Below are 14,387 nucleotides of genomic sequence, written 5' to 3' on the forward strand. Positions count from 1 at the left end.
TATGAAAATAAAATTACCATGGCAACATTTTTCCAACACAGCACTCAGTCACATGAACTTGTCTGTTTTTTTTTTCCAAAGTGATACCAAGGTAGCAAGATGACAGACAAAACCCCAGCAGTAATAATCAAGCATGAGTGAATTCCCTAAAATGCTATTGTATGATATACTTTTTCCTAACTACTCGAGAGCTCTTGCAATGGTTTCCAACATTCAAACATGATCGAATCAGGACCCTTTCGATTAAAATCAAATAACGCAACTCGAAGAATCCCATGCAGTTGTGGCTGAACTATCCAAATTCCAGACGTCTACCAAGAATGAGCAGAAGACCAAGCTCCTGAAATGGCCTCCAGCCAGGGCCAAAGTCTAGCAGAAACCTAGGGACCTTATTCAGATCTGCAGCTTAGAAAACTGGGATCAACCAACATTTTGACAATGAGAAATGGTAAAGAAACTTTTGTGGGTATGTGGCTAATTATATCTTCATAAAACTTTTAAAAAGTTAACAGCTACTTAACTCTCATAAAAAAAAGAGAGAGAGAGAGAGAGATTCCTGATCTCATTAAGATAACTGGGAATGCTGTAAAAGTGTAGTTAATTTGGAATCTCTTCTGGGAATAGGTTCACAGGGTCAAGTGCTCATCAGTGAAACCACAGGCATTTGGCTCCAGGCACCCTGGAGCTTCCGGGAGCACCTCTGAGTGAATCTACACCACTTGCCCACGGATTCACCTACGCCAGCTTGCAGCCACCTGTGATTCTCATGTCTGCTCATGCCTCCGCCTCCAATACTCCAGCCATGGCAATTTGGTTACTTTTTAAAATAGTCGAGGGGACCCTGCAAATAAATATGAAACATTTCTGTGCCATAGAGTTCCTGCCACCATGACATAAATATTAAATACTCGGCTCTCTTACCCTGTATCTCATCATAAGTTTGTCCTTACCCTAAATGAAGGAAAGGCCAACTGATGTCCAAAATACATTGCAATCTTTTGCCAAAGGTTATCATTACAGAACCCAAGTTATTAAAAAAGTGTAAACAAAACTTACCTAGCTCCTATTTACGAACCGTATATTTATGTTTTGGATTTACCCTGTACTGGCCCTCTAACAACACTGAGTCACATTTCAGATTGCAAAGCGGCTACAAGATTTCAAAGAGGCTTCCTGGAAGCAACTGCCAACAACTAAAACTAGGCTTCTTGAATCTAGTGGTTTATTGCATCATTGGACGTCAAAGACCAGAATAATTCCATTCTGGGCTTCCAACAGTGCTCCTTCTGATCGAGCCCCCACATTCGGCCGTCCAAAGTGAACGTGCTGAGCCAGAGATTCAGATTCTGCAGCAACAGCTCAGCACAAAACCAGGACTGGGTATCTGGCAGCCCCAGTTCTCCCCCTGCGCCTGGCTCCACGCCCCAGCTCTCTGTTCCTCCGTTTGGGCCAGTCAAAAGGAACTTTAAGATGGAAAGGGCGAGACAACGTCGGGACTGAGGAGGGAAATCCCAGGCGATCCTTACGGGAACACGGAAGGCCCCACTGGGCCCACGCCGCCCGCCTCACACGCCATAGTCGGACTGCTTCTCCTGAAGTTGCCTGGTCAGTATCTGGTAGGAGGACAGGCACGCCACGCCCACGTGGAAGAGGATCTGCCAGAGGTTCCTCAGCCCGTGCAGGTACATGTTGCCCAGGCAAATGGAGAGCAGCATCAGCAGCACCTTCTGAGTCCTGGCGGGACTGTAGAAGAGGTACAGGTAACACTGAAATGACACAAGAGGTGCACGTGCAATCAGAGATGGTGACTGGGCCACACGATCAGAATCGGGAGTCATGGCCCCCGCCGGCCGCCGCTGTGCGGGGGAAGGTCCTTTCCCACCCATTCGTTCATCGCACTAAAGTCCTGACAGTGACGCTCAGATGCCCAGGGCGCAAGGCTGGGACTCCCAGGATAATCACCAGGCAAGAACGAAGAGTGGTAAAAAGAGAAGGAAAGCAAAAGGCCAGTCCTGAGAGGAGTTGGAACCCCACGTTGTTGGAAGAAGTCGAAGAGACAGAGATGGAGATGTCAAGGCTGAGGGTGACAGAGGAGGAAAGGATGCAGGTGGGCGTGGGGAGCCAGACGGGGCAACCCTGACTAGACTGACCGTCCTTGGCAAGACTTCCTCCTGCAGCAGACTCAGCAGGCCAGAAAGCCTTCGGGAGAGGCTGCGCTTTCACCCGCTGGGGTTTTTGCCCTGAGTTACAGGAACATAAGGGCTGTCTCCTAGACATCCGTCTTATCACGACTTCAAAACACAGTCAGGGAAGGGCCGCGTGTAGCAGGAAGGGAAAGTGGGCTTTATTTTGAGCGGGTGATGTGGTGCTACAAAAGGTACAAAAAGCTTATCGATTTGGTGTTTGAAAAATAATGCACTGGGCTGGAAAGAGGGTTTGGGGGGATATCTGCCTTGTAGGCAGCCAACTCTGATTCGAACTCTGGCACTGCATATGGTTCTCCAAGTACTTCCAGGAGTGAACCCCTGAGCACAGACTCAGGAGTAAGCACTGAGCATTGCCCAAAGGTGGCTCTCAGCCACACTCCCAAGACAGAAAAAAAAAAATATATATATATATATATACACAGTTTCCAAGCACAGAGAACACAGACAAGGCCTCGGCCTCTGCTAGGAGAGAGTTCAAGAGTTCTCCATCAAAGCAGCACACGCTCCAAGTCAGAACACGACTGGGGGACTGGAAGTGGAAGCCCGGGAATACTACAGCCCTGAAATGCCACAGGGATTACTGGCCAGCACCCAAAGGCAATACCCAAGGTTGTGGAGACTTGTTTTCTGAGAAAAGAATACATTTCCAGTCTAGAGTTACCAATTCATTTTTGCACAGCCATGGAATTCCTCAAAACATATGCCACTCTGGAATGTACATGAGAGAGACGGGAGGTGCCCGCAGAACAGAATTTTTAATTAAAAGAAAAAACAATTGGAGGGGGTGGAGAGACAGTACAGGGGTCAAGGAGCTTGCCTTGCATGTGGCCTGTGCCCATTCCATCCCTGGCACAGAGAATGGTCCGCTGGGCACTGCTAGGCGTAACTTAATGAGCACAGAGCCAAGAGTAGCCCGTGCTACTGCAGGGTATAAACCAAAACACCCTCCCCCTCAAAAACGAAAAGAAAAAAAGTGTAAACATGCCGAGAAAGTACTGAGACCCTAGCTTATGTGGAGTACAAGAAAAGAGAACTCAGATCAGGTTTTTTTTTTTTTTTTTAGGAAAGATATAAATGTGGTTTTTTATTTTTGTTGACATTTTTTTCCCTTTATTTTATTTTATTTTTTTTTACAGTTGTAGATTTACAATTTTTTGTGCTTTGGTTTCAATTATACAATGATCAGATACCCATCCCTCCATCAGTGCCCATTTTCCACCACCATGGATAATATCCCTCCCACCCCCATCCCCCCATCCCCCCTGTCTCTGTGGCAGGGCAATCCCCTGTGTTCTCTCTCTCCTTTTGGGTGTTGTGGTCTGCAAAAGAGGCATTGAGTGGCAAACATGTTCAGTCCATAGTCTACTTTCGACATGCATCTCCCCTCCTGGGAGGATCCTCCAAACATCCTTTATTTGGTGCTCCCTTCTCTATCAGATCAGGTTTTTACTTGAATTAACTCTGTCTTTAGAAAATGAAAGTTCCCTCTGTAATCCTGTCTCTTAAATATAAAGCTTACTTGAAAATAACTAAATTATAATTGGGGTCCCAGGTTAAATCTTACAACTTTTATTTCATTTCCTAAGGGCAGACTTGAATCCAGTGATACTACAATTTAGAACAAAATTTTAGAGGGGCTGGAGCAATAGCACAGCAGATAGGGCATTTGCCTTCCCTGCGCCCAACCCGGGTTCGATTCCTAGCATCCCATATGGTCCCTTGAGCACCGCCAGGGGTAATTCCTGAGTTCAGAGCCAGGAGTAACCCCTGTGCATCGCAAGGTGTGACCCAAAAAGCCAAAAAAAAAAAATTTTAGGGACCAGGGACGAGCCTCAGTGATATGTATGCATGCCTCACGTGTGTGAAGCCCGGAGTTCAAACACCCAGCCCTGCAAACACAGATCTACATATATACACAGACATACTCAGTCCTGTGTTTTAAAACAAACATATCCACAGGTGTGATTTCTGCAGAAGGACACTTCTGTACCTGAACTGCCCCGATGACAGGAGACAGGACCGTTTGTACACTCTCAGGCCTGTCTGCAATCTCACATTCTCATTCCTGACTCCTGTTCTGAATCCATCAGAGGCCACTGACCATGAGCCAGCGCTTCCCCACTTTTGAAGCCAGAGTTCTTCCTCTGTAAAAGAGAGGACTGGGCAGGATGGACCTTGCACTAAGGATCTGGTGTTGTCTGTGATACTTTTTTTTAATTTTGTCGTTGTTGTCTGCTTTGTCTATTGCCTTGAGATTTTAAACCAAGGTCCTCCTAGAATAAAAATAGGACTTAGAAACTTATTGATGACTCCAAATGAGAAATAAATAAATAAAGCCATGGATTTAAGTGATTTCCCCCAAATACCAAGAGAGAGAGGGGGGGGGGGGAAAGAGGGGGAGAGAGAGAGAGAGAGAGAGAGAGAGAGAGAGAGAGAGAGAGAGAAAGGGAGAGAGAGGTCCCCATAGTGCTTGTCACAGAGGCAGTGTGGGTGGGCAGGAGAAAGGAAAACTGGTGACACTGGTGGTGGGAAATGTATACTGATAAAGGGATGGGTGTTGAACATTATATGACTAAAACCCAATCATGAACAACCTTGTACAATTGTGTATCTCACTGTGATTCAATTAAGAAAAAAAAGAATTTTTAAGAAAATCAATATTTCACCCACCTGGAAAATGCAGGCTACAAAGGGAATGAAAAAGGCCAGAATATTTTTAATTTCCTCCTGGGCAACCTAAAGCAAAGAGGAAGAACATAAAAAAAAAAAGAGAGAATTGAGGGAAATATTATGACACAAAGAAATTTATTCCTCGCTCAGTCTGGTGTGGCTGAGAGCAAAATCCCCCGGGGTAAGACATGTGGGCCACAAAAATCCCCTGCACACAGGGGCCAGAGGCAGGATTGGCTCACAACCACTTTCAATGGTCTGGACACCCCTGAGCCCTCGTGTTCCCACACAGCTGTGCTAAGTCCTCAACCCAGGATGTGCCCCCCCACGCCCACCCAACCCTACAAGCCTATAAAAACCCCTACTCACCTGTAGATTTTCCTAATCCCTCCCACCTGTAGGTTACTTCAAACTCCCAAACAATGTCACCACACCACTCTCTGGGGGCTTCATTCCCCCCAAGATATTTAATTAAGGTGGTCTTAACCATCCTGAGGGCTGGACACCTGTTTCAGCAGACACACTCACAAGTCAAGTACCTGCATAGGAATAACCAGGAGGTGGAAGGCACAGCACACTGCGGCCGGGATGCAGAGAGGCCTCTGACCTCTGACCTCTCATGGCCTCTCACTGCTCTGACAGCACGGGCCTGATGCTCTCTCACCAGGCCATTTTCTTTTGGTCTCCTGGGACTCAGCAGCAGCGTTAGCCACCTCACAAATGGGTGTGAACATTTGAGTTCCATCTTTGAAAAGCAACATCTGGGCTGGGCATGTGATTCAGTGGGGGAACACTTGCTTTCCATGTGAGTCCTGGGACTCACATGGCACCACAAAAACAAACAAAAAAACTATCTGTTTAGGCTTATACTGATGCTATGCTCTTTGAAAGGTGTTTTATATGCTTTAAAAAAATTAAAAAAACAGAAAGTTTTATGGGGTCAGAGAGACAGTACAGTGGGTAGGCCGCTTGCTTTGACTTGGATTCAATCCCCGGCATCCTATATGGTTCCCCAAGGACCACCAGGAGTAATTTCTGAGAGCAGATCCAGGAATAACCCCTAAGCACTGAAACAGAAATCTGCTTTGAGATGAGCAGGCTGGCGAGCCCACTTCCTGGTGATACAGCTCTTTGACAGAGACAAAAGTGCAACACATCGAAGAACCAGAGACGAGAACACAACTATCCCTGGGAAAAAGAGCCTGATCCTTGAGGCAAGGACAGTACAGGGATTGAGGTTCCTGCCTTGCATATGGCTGACCCCAGATCAATATCCCTGGTACCACACATAGTCCCCTGTGTACAGAGCCAGGAGTAAGCCCTGAGCACTGCTGGATGTGACTCAAATCCTCCACCTTCCCAACACCCCCTGCCCGCCCCTCCTCCCCAAAGAAGAAGAGATAAAGTAAAAAAAAAAAAAAGAATATGATCCTTAAAGTCTGAGATGCAACTTTGGTCCTGAATGATCAACCTGCCCTGGAGTGACTCCTGGGGTCCTAAGGGGTGATCTGATGTCCTTAGAACAAGTCATTGGTTCCTCATCAACATCCCAGCAGGCCTTCATAAAGGTTTCTTAGGACCACAGGTACAAATGAGTAAGTTTCATATTTGTTCAACTTTACAACAAAGAATAAAATTAGAAATAAAATTTTAATTTAAGAATCTTTATTTGGGGAGGGGCTGGGATGGGGGAGACATGGCACTTCCAGCAGTCCTGAGGGGACCATACAGCAGTAGGGATCAAACCCAGGCCTCACAGGCGAGTATGCCCTCCAGCCCTTCATTTCATCTCCTGTGTCTTTGCTTTCTTTTTTCTATTTCATTTGGGGGCTACACCTGGCGGTGCTCAGGGCTTACTCCTGGCTATGTGCTCAGGGATCACTCCTCGTGATCACTCAGGAGACCTGGAATGCCAGAGATGAAACCCAGGTCAGACGCACGCAAGGCAAGCACCCTACCTGCTGTACTATCTCTCCAGCCCCTCCCTATATATTTTTAAAGTGTAAAACCTTAGTACCTAGAAAGAAAACCTTAGAAATAGAATGGATCGTCATCAGTTTCTTCCAGCACAGATCCCTCCACTATAACAAGAAAAAAAAAATGTGTGTGTGTGGTGGGGCGGGGGAAGGGGGGTATACCTGTACAGAATGTTCTGCAAGGTGAATTCCACGAACAAGATTCAGAGCCGCACACATAATGTTGAGGACCAAGGAAAGGATGCCCAGGGCGGTCACGGGTTCCAGTCGGAAGTTAGGAGCTTCCCAGTGAAAAAAAAAAGAAAGCAGTGTCGAGTGGAAGTGATTTCTCTCAGAGAGAAAAGTTAAGTAGAGACAGGAACTAGACCTCACTAATGACAGGCTCATTACATGAAGCACACGACTACAAACATTAATTTACACAAGCTGCTGTGGTTAGGGGAGGCCGGGGAGGACAGGCGAGAAATGAAGGACAGAAATGGATCTGGGAACCGAGGCGGATCTCTCACTCAGCACAGCCCCTTCCTTCCCAGAGCGAGGCCGGGTTTTCACAGCCTTCGTTTCCTTTCTCCCTGAGCAGTGGTTCTCAGCCACGGGCACTGAAAATCCTTGGCAGGCATCTGGAACTATGTAAGGGACAATCTGCGTCATCACGGCTGGAGACAGGGTGCTAGTGTCATCTAGTGGGTAAAAGCCATGAATGCATCTAAACATTCTAAGAGCTCAACAGAGCCCGGACACCCCACTCAATCCACTCAACCCCCAAAAATATACAGCCAATTTCAAATGTCATCAGGGCTTAGGCTGAGAAATCTGATTCAAAGCAAGTTATGGCTTATCTGTAAAGCGGCTGTCAGATTCCAAAGACATTCCCATTACACACCTCAACCCTCTGATAGTAAATCTCTCCCTTTTATTTTTATTTTATTTTATTTTATTTATTTTTGCGGAGGAGGGGGATTCAAAGCACTGCTCAGAGGGCCCAGGGAACGCTCCTGTTAATTCTTGGTCAGCAACGTTCTTGAGGCCAGGGGGTGACAGGGAGCACACCAGGCTCAGAGCATGCCTTAACTCTGCACTTATCTCTACCTTTTTTTTTCTGACAAGGAGATTACTCATGGTGACATGTGCTTCTAAAGCAATTTACAGCAAATGCAACTGTTTTGTTCTGAAATAGCCCGGCAAGCTACCGAGAGTATTCGATATGCCAGACACAGTAACAACAAAGTCTCCAATGGAGACGTTACTGGGCCCGCTCGAGCAAATCGACGATCAACGGGAGGGCCTTTACCTTTACCTTTACCTTGTTCTGAAATAATTAGGAAGGGGAGGGAAACACTGACTAAGCCAGCGGAGGTCTCTGGAACTCTAGTTAGAGCGAGTGATCATTCTCTCCCTGAAGATAACTGCTGGATTTGGCTCTGGTTCCACACAGCTAAATGGTCTCCCTTCCATTTCATTCTCTTGCTAGGCTTTTAAAAATCTTATTTCATTTTGCAGTGTGATAAACTGAACCTGGGGCCTCGGGCATGCCAGGCGAGTGTGCCCTACAGCTAGGTCACATCCCTGACCCCTGTAGAAATTTTTTTTAATCATCCTTTCTTGTCCTTACAATTTCTCACATACACATGCACACACACATACATAGTATATCTAGTCACTACACAAGTGAGGACTATTATTAGTGTGTTAGAGTTCCCAGTGAGAGATTCAGGCACCTGTTAGAACAGAACATGCTACCTGTCAAAATTCTAGTGTCAGGGTAACAGGGTGAGTCAAATGGTAAAATATCCTAGAAAGATGGGCAAGTTGACAGTTTCTGGATGTGCATCTCTTTGTCTAAGTGTTTAAGAAAACAAGACATAATATAACAAAGTTACCCTTGTCTTCAGATTTGGCAAACGAGAAGTTTGGGGTTCAATTTCCCAGTCTTCCATCTACAAAAGTTAAGTTTATTCCCAGCATAAATTACAACAACTTGCTGGCATGGAAACAAATCCAAGAATTTTCTCATTGGAACAGATAAAAACAAAAGGAAGAGTTAAGTAAAAAAAAAAGTTAATGTTTTTCACACTTTCCTCTGAGGAAATTTTTTGGATCATTTTTACCAGATTATTCATAACATAAAATACAAAATAAATTATATAGGATATGCCTTTGGGGCAGGTGTGGTGGTAGTGGGAAAATTCAAAATAATGATGGTGGGAAGGTGTAATGTGTAACGGTGGTGGCATTGGTGTTGTAATACTGAAAGTAATAAATTATTGGGAACAACTTTATAAAAATTAAAAAAAATTATTTAAAATGTGAGCATTTTTTAACACATCTGTTTTTAATTCAAGCAATGAGTTTAGTAAATAAGAAAACAAAATAATTAGATGGTTACAGTGTAAATAGCTCTTTTGGGAAGAACTCAAAGTTGACACCATTACAGAATTTTGAGCATATCCACTGTAATTAAAAATTGGTTTAGTTGTAGGTAATTATAAACAAGCAAAACAAACCAAAAAACAGTCATGCTTGGTTATGAACACTGAGCGTCTGATGGTGCTAAGGCCAGTCTAACTCTTGGAGTGCTGAGGCACTGTGGACATTTCACTTTTCAGAAATCCACAGGGAGAGAAGGATGTCCTCAGGCCTACACGGAGCCAGAAATTAAGCCAGCAGAGGCCCATTCCACTCCCCATTGCCCAACTCTCTCTCCCTCAGTGAGGACAGGGGTCCTTCAGCGGAGATGTGCAATGCTTCCCCAAGCTGATAGGAAGAGATAAAAATTTGATCTCAAAGAAGCATACATATTTAGAGATAATAAATATATAAATAAAACAAAAAAAACCCACAAAAATATAAACACAAGAGATAAGACGGCTAGACAGGAGAGAAGAACATATACAAATCAGTACCGTTCCATAAGGGACCTCCAGCAAAAGAGAATGAATCTCCTTTTCAAAATTTAAATTTGCCGACTTCACCCTGGTTAAGAAAACAATCTGCCAAGTCACTTTCATCCTGAATTTCATCATTAAGTGTCACCGTCCCTCTGATGAACGTACTATTGTTAAGAGTAAAGCTTTTACAACCACCACTGGCAACAGTGTCGGTATCTAGGCAGACGTCCTCACATCTTCCACAGATCCGCCTCTCCCCCACCCCACCAACAAACACCTTCCTACAAAAACGGCATAAATGACCATGAACAGGAGGGACCTGCAGGCCACTTACCAGGCTCCAAATGCACCTTTGTGTGGCCGTTCATCATCCCATTGGGGACAGCTGCGTCCTCCAGCATGAGACGCGCCGGTGGCTGGGACTTGAGCTCCTCCTGGATCTGCTCTAAGCTGCTCCCTAGCTGAGTGAGATTCATGTAGTTAAAATGCTTCTTCACTTTCTGAATGATGCTGTCTGCCAAAAAAATAAAATAAAATAAAAAAACGGAGAGAAAGAAGAGAGAGAGAGAGAGAGAGGGAGAGAGAGAGAGAGAGAGAGAGAGAGAGAGAGAGAGAGAGCAAGTCAAGATGAGCACTTCCACTGGGATGGGTACCCTAAGACGTTATGATGAACAAAACGCCTTTCACACCTCTGGGCAAGCTAAATGTCAGCCGGATCCTGAAGCGTGTCAAGCTGCACACAAAGGTCAAATGATCGCAACACAATCACTGCTAGTTTCTCTTCAAAGCAGAGTAATTAAGATGTGATGGTTCTCAGGGGTTGGGATGTGGCTCAAGTAGTAGAGCACCTGCTTTGCATGTGAGGCCCTGGGTGAGATCCACAGCACTGGGGGGATTCTGGGAGGCGGGGGGGGGGGGGGGAGCACAAGGGGTTGGAGTCAGAGAGATAGTACGAGATATAAGGCATTAACGCACTAGTGCACCAGCCTTGCATGTGGCCACTTCAGCTGACTCAGGTTCGATCGCCAGTGCCACTTATACTCCCTTGAGTTTTGCCAGGGTTCACAGGGCTATACATAGCTCCAGAGTAACGGTGGGTGTAGCCCAACCTCATCCCACTCCCCACCAGAGAAAAGAAAAAAAGGGCAAGTGGGCCAGGGATGCAGCTCAGTGACAGAGCACTTGCCTTGCCTGTGTGAGGCCAAGTTTAATCATTGGCACATTAAACAAATGAAAGAAACGGAAGGGAAAGAGTGGGGAGGAGAGAAGAGGGGAGAAGGAAGGAACGAAGGAAGGAGGGAAGGAGGGAAGGAAGGAAGGAAGGAAGGAAGGAAGGAAGGAAGGAAGGAAAGAAGGAAGGAAAGAAAGAAAGAAAGAAAGAAAGAAAGAAAGAAAGAAAGAAAGAAAGAAAGAAAGATGGAGCTGAAGAGAAAGGTAAGATGCTCGCCTTGCATGCAGCCAATGGAAGTTCAATCCCTGGTGCTCCCTGTGGTTGCCTCAGCCTACGAGGTGTGATCCCTGAGCACAGAGTCAGGAGCAAGCCCTGAGCACTGCTGGGTGTTATACACACACAAAGGAAGACAAAAGAGAAGAAAAGGCAAGGACAAAAAAGGCAGAAAGAGAAAAAGGAACAAAGAACAGGAAGGAAAGGAGTAGTTACACAGGAGCGGGCATCTACCAAAAAGGAAATGATGCCACAACTATTTCTGCAGCCACAGCACTCTGGACCTTGTCAGAACCTCAGCGACAAGGTAGTCAGAGGACAGGGGCTTTAGAGTGAAACCCTGAGCGACTCATGGCCTTTCTTTGGGCTTCCAATTTAATTGAGAAATCAGTGACATGCAGCAGTGTGTATGCATAAGGTATACAGCATGCTAGTTACGACCATCATTCTTCGGGAAATGTTTACCACTATAACACTTATCACCTCAGAGGGCAGGGAAAACGTGCTCTTTTCTTTGCAATGAGGACTTTCAGGATTTGTTCCCTCAGTAACTTTCACAGATGATTTCTCAGCTTGCAAATTATTATTATTCTTTTAATTCCTTTTTGTTTTGTTTGCTTTGGAGCCACATCCAGCAAATCTCAGGGTGGGTTACTCCTGGTTATGAGCTTAGGATTTACTCCTACTGGTGCTCAGGGGATCATATGGGATGCTGGGGATTGAACCCAAGTCAGCTGTGTGCAAGGCAAGCACTCTAACTACCGCACTATCTCCCCAGACCCAGAATAATTATTCTTGACTACATCACGGCAAAAAAAAAAAAAAAAGATATGAATGCACTACATCAGCTTGAACTAAGTTTTAAAGTTATTAACCTTAATGATTTGAACTATACGGGTATTAATCAATTCCTGAGTTGGAGCAAGCATTTGATTTTTTTTTTGGTTCCGTTTTGTTTTCAGGCTACACCCAGGGGTGCAGGGGGACCACATGCAGTGCCAGGATTCAAATCAGCACTGCGGCTGCAGCAGCCTGCCAGGCAAGCGCCTGAGCCTGGGCACCACGTCTCCGGTCCCTGAAAAAGTCTTTGAAATGGAGTTTTATGCACATTGGTAAGACAAAATCCAGGAGAAAGTTCTGATCAGAGGAATTTTACTCCCACTCTCTTCTCAGCAGTCAGCAGAAGTGATGCTCGCTGGTGGGGAAGGGCTTCCTGTCAGGTGGGGCTGCCCACTTCAGAAGGAAGGCCCAGAGAGCAGACAGGGGGAGCAGGAAGACCGTCCGTCCATCAGCTCCAAACCCACTGGCGGCCAAGGGCTGCAGTGGCGAGCCCTCCTGAGGCTACCTGCCTGCTGAGGCAGGCTGAGAGCAATGCTCTGACTAACGGCCTCCCAGGGAGTCTCTGGAGGAAACTCCAGGCAACAGAGGAGCTGAATCCATAATTCAAGACAAGTTTTGGTGACATTCTTTCTGAAAGCTAGAATTTTGATTTATGATTATGTATATCTAGAAAGCTCCAATAATTGAAAAGAACAAATTTAAGCAGTTATTAAAAAGCTATTTCAGGGGCTGGAGCGATAGCACGGTGGGTAGGGCGTTTGCCTTGCATGTGGCTGACCTGGATTCAATTCCCAGCATCCCATATGGTCCCCTGAGCACCATCAGTGGTAATTTCTGAGTGCAGAGCCAGGAGTAACCCCTGTGCATTGCCGGGTGTGACCCAAAAAGCAAAAAAAAAAAAAAAAAAAAAAAGTATTTCAATAAATGTAACACAAATAACATTTAGTTGTGACCTGATACAATAACATCAAGATTTGAAAATTTCTATTATAATTCAAATAAAAGCATTCCTTCTAAAATAAAGAAAATGGGGGTTCAAGGCGCTGGAGTGATAGCATAGCGGGTAGGGCGTTTGCCTTGCATGCAGCCGACCCAGGTTCGATTCCCAGCATCCCATATGGTTCCCTGAGCATCTCCAGGAGTGTTTCCTGTGTGCAGAGCCAGGAGTAACACCTGTGCATCGCCAGATGTGACCCCCCAAAAAAATGGGGGTTCAAGGCCTACTAAGGCTCAGGCAGTGCACCAAAGGCCACCCCAGCACCTCAGGCTAACACCAAAAGAGGGTGCTGAGCCTGTATCAGTGGGCCAGCTGCAAGGCCACAAGGAGTGGTAGGGCATGAGTAGGTGCGAACAGAAAGCCTACATGACCTCCAGATGCCACCCTGTGCCCTCCCTCATTCAGGAGCATCACAGAGGGGCTGGTGGCTCTCACAGAGGCCCAGAGAACACACCCTGCCCCCGCACCATCTCTACTCCCTTTCTCCCATGAGCTCAAAACAAATCAACCACGTGAGTATGCAGCGTGCAGTCCAGCTGGGAGACTGTGCTCTGAGACCCCTGGGCCTTCACCAGGCACTGCCTGCAGCACCCAAAAAAGGATTCCTCCCTCTTCCTGGGGGGTACACTGGGGACACTGGTGGCGGAAAATGTGCACTGGTGGAGGGATGGGTGTTCCAGCATTGCACGACTGAAACTCAAACATGAAAGCTTATAACCGTATCTCACGGTGATTCAATAATATAAAAAAGAAACAAATATTAGAAATGTAACCGTATCTCACAGTGATTCAATAATAAAAAAAGAAACAAATATTAGAAATGTTAGTAGATAATACAGTTTGATAATTTGAGATAAAATGCTGTGTCCAAAGTCCAAAGTTTTGCTTTTACTTGCTAAAAACAACAAATTTATGAGATTCATATAAAAAAACTAAATAACTATTAGGAAATGTTAAAAAAAAAAAAGAAGAAGAAAAAGAAAGGATACCCCCTCTTCCAGAGTCAGACTTCTCAAACCTCAGAGTGAAGGACCCCTCGTCTTCCCTTATTTCCTAACTGTAGCAGGCTGGTAATACCAATAAAATGTAATATAAAACAAGTATAAGAATGTACAAATTGTACAAATTTCTGGGGCGGGAGAGATAGTACAGTAGGTAGAGCACTCACCTTGCATGTGGTAGGTAGAGTTTGATCCCTAGTATCCCATATGGTCCCCTGAGAACAGACCTAGGAGTGACCCTGAGCATTGCAAAATACTGCCCCAAAAAAAACACTTTAAAAAAAATAATAACCTTGGGGGCATGAAAGGGTAAGTGGGGGTGTGCGTGATAGCTGAGTCTTCCTTCATTAAACAGACATACTAC

General features: G+C 45.5%; 1 protein-coding gene across 3 annotated transcripts in view; it reads right to left on the bottom strand.

Annotated features, from left to right (window-relative positions):
* Positions 1-354: 354 nt before the first annotated feature.
* The window catches only part of SEC22C (SEC22 homolog C, vesicle trafficking protein), a 29,654-nt gene continuing 15,621 nt past the window's right edge, over positions 355-14,387 (bottom strand). For 2 of the 3 annotated variants that reach the window (XM_056129574.1, XM_056129575.1), the window contains exons 4-7: positions 10,076-10,255; positions 7,016-7,134; positions 4,878-4,943; positions 355-1,766 (exon numbers count right to left, since the gene is read on the bottom strand). In XM_056129574.1, coding sequence (XP_055985549.1) covers positions 1,566-1,766; positions 4,878-4,943; positions 7,016-7,134; positions 10,076-10,255 — 566 coding nt within the window. In that variant the 3' untranslated portion in view covers positions 355-1,565. The remainder of the gene's footprint in view (positions 1,767-4,877; positions 4,944-7,015; positions 7,135-10,075; positions 10,256-14,387) is intronic. The other variant, XM_056129573.1, reaches the window with a different exon arrangement.

Source organism: Sorex fumeus, unplaced genomic scaffold (assembly GCF_029834395.1).
Source record: "Sorex fumeus unplaced genomic scaffold, SorFum_2.1 ptg000072l, whole genome shotgun sequence".
NCBI classification, from domain to species: Eukaryota; Metazoa; Chordata; class Mammalia; order Eulipotyphla; family Soricidae; genus Sorex; species Sorex fumeus.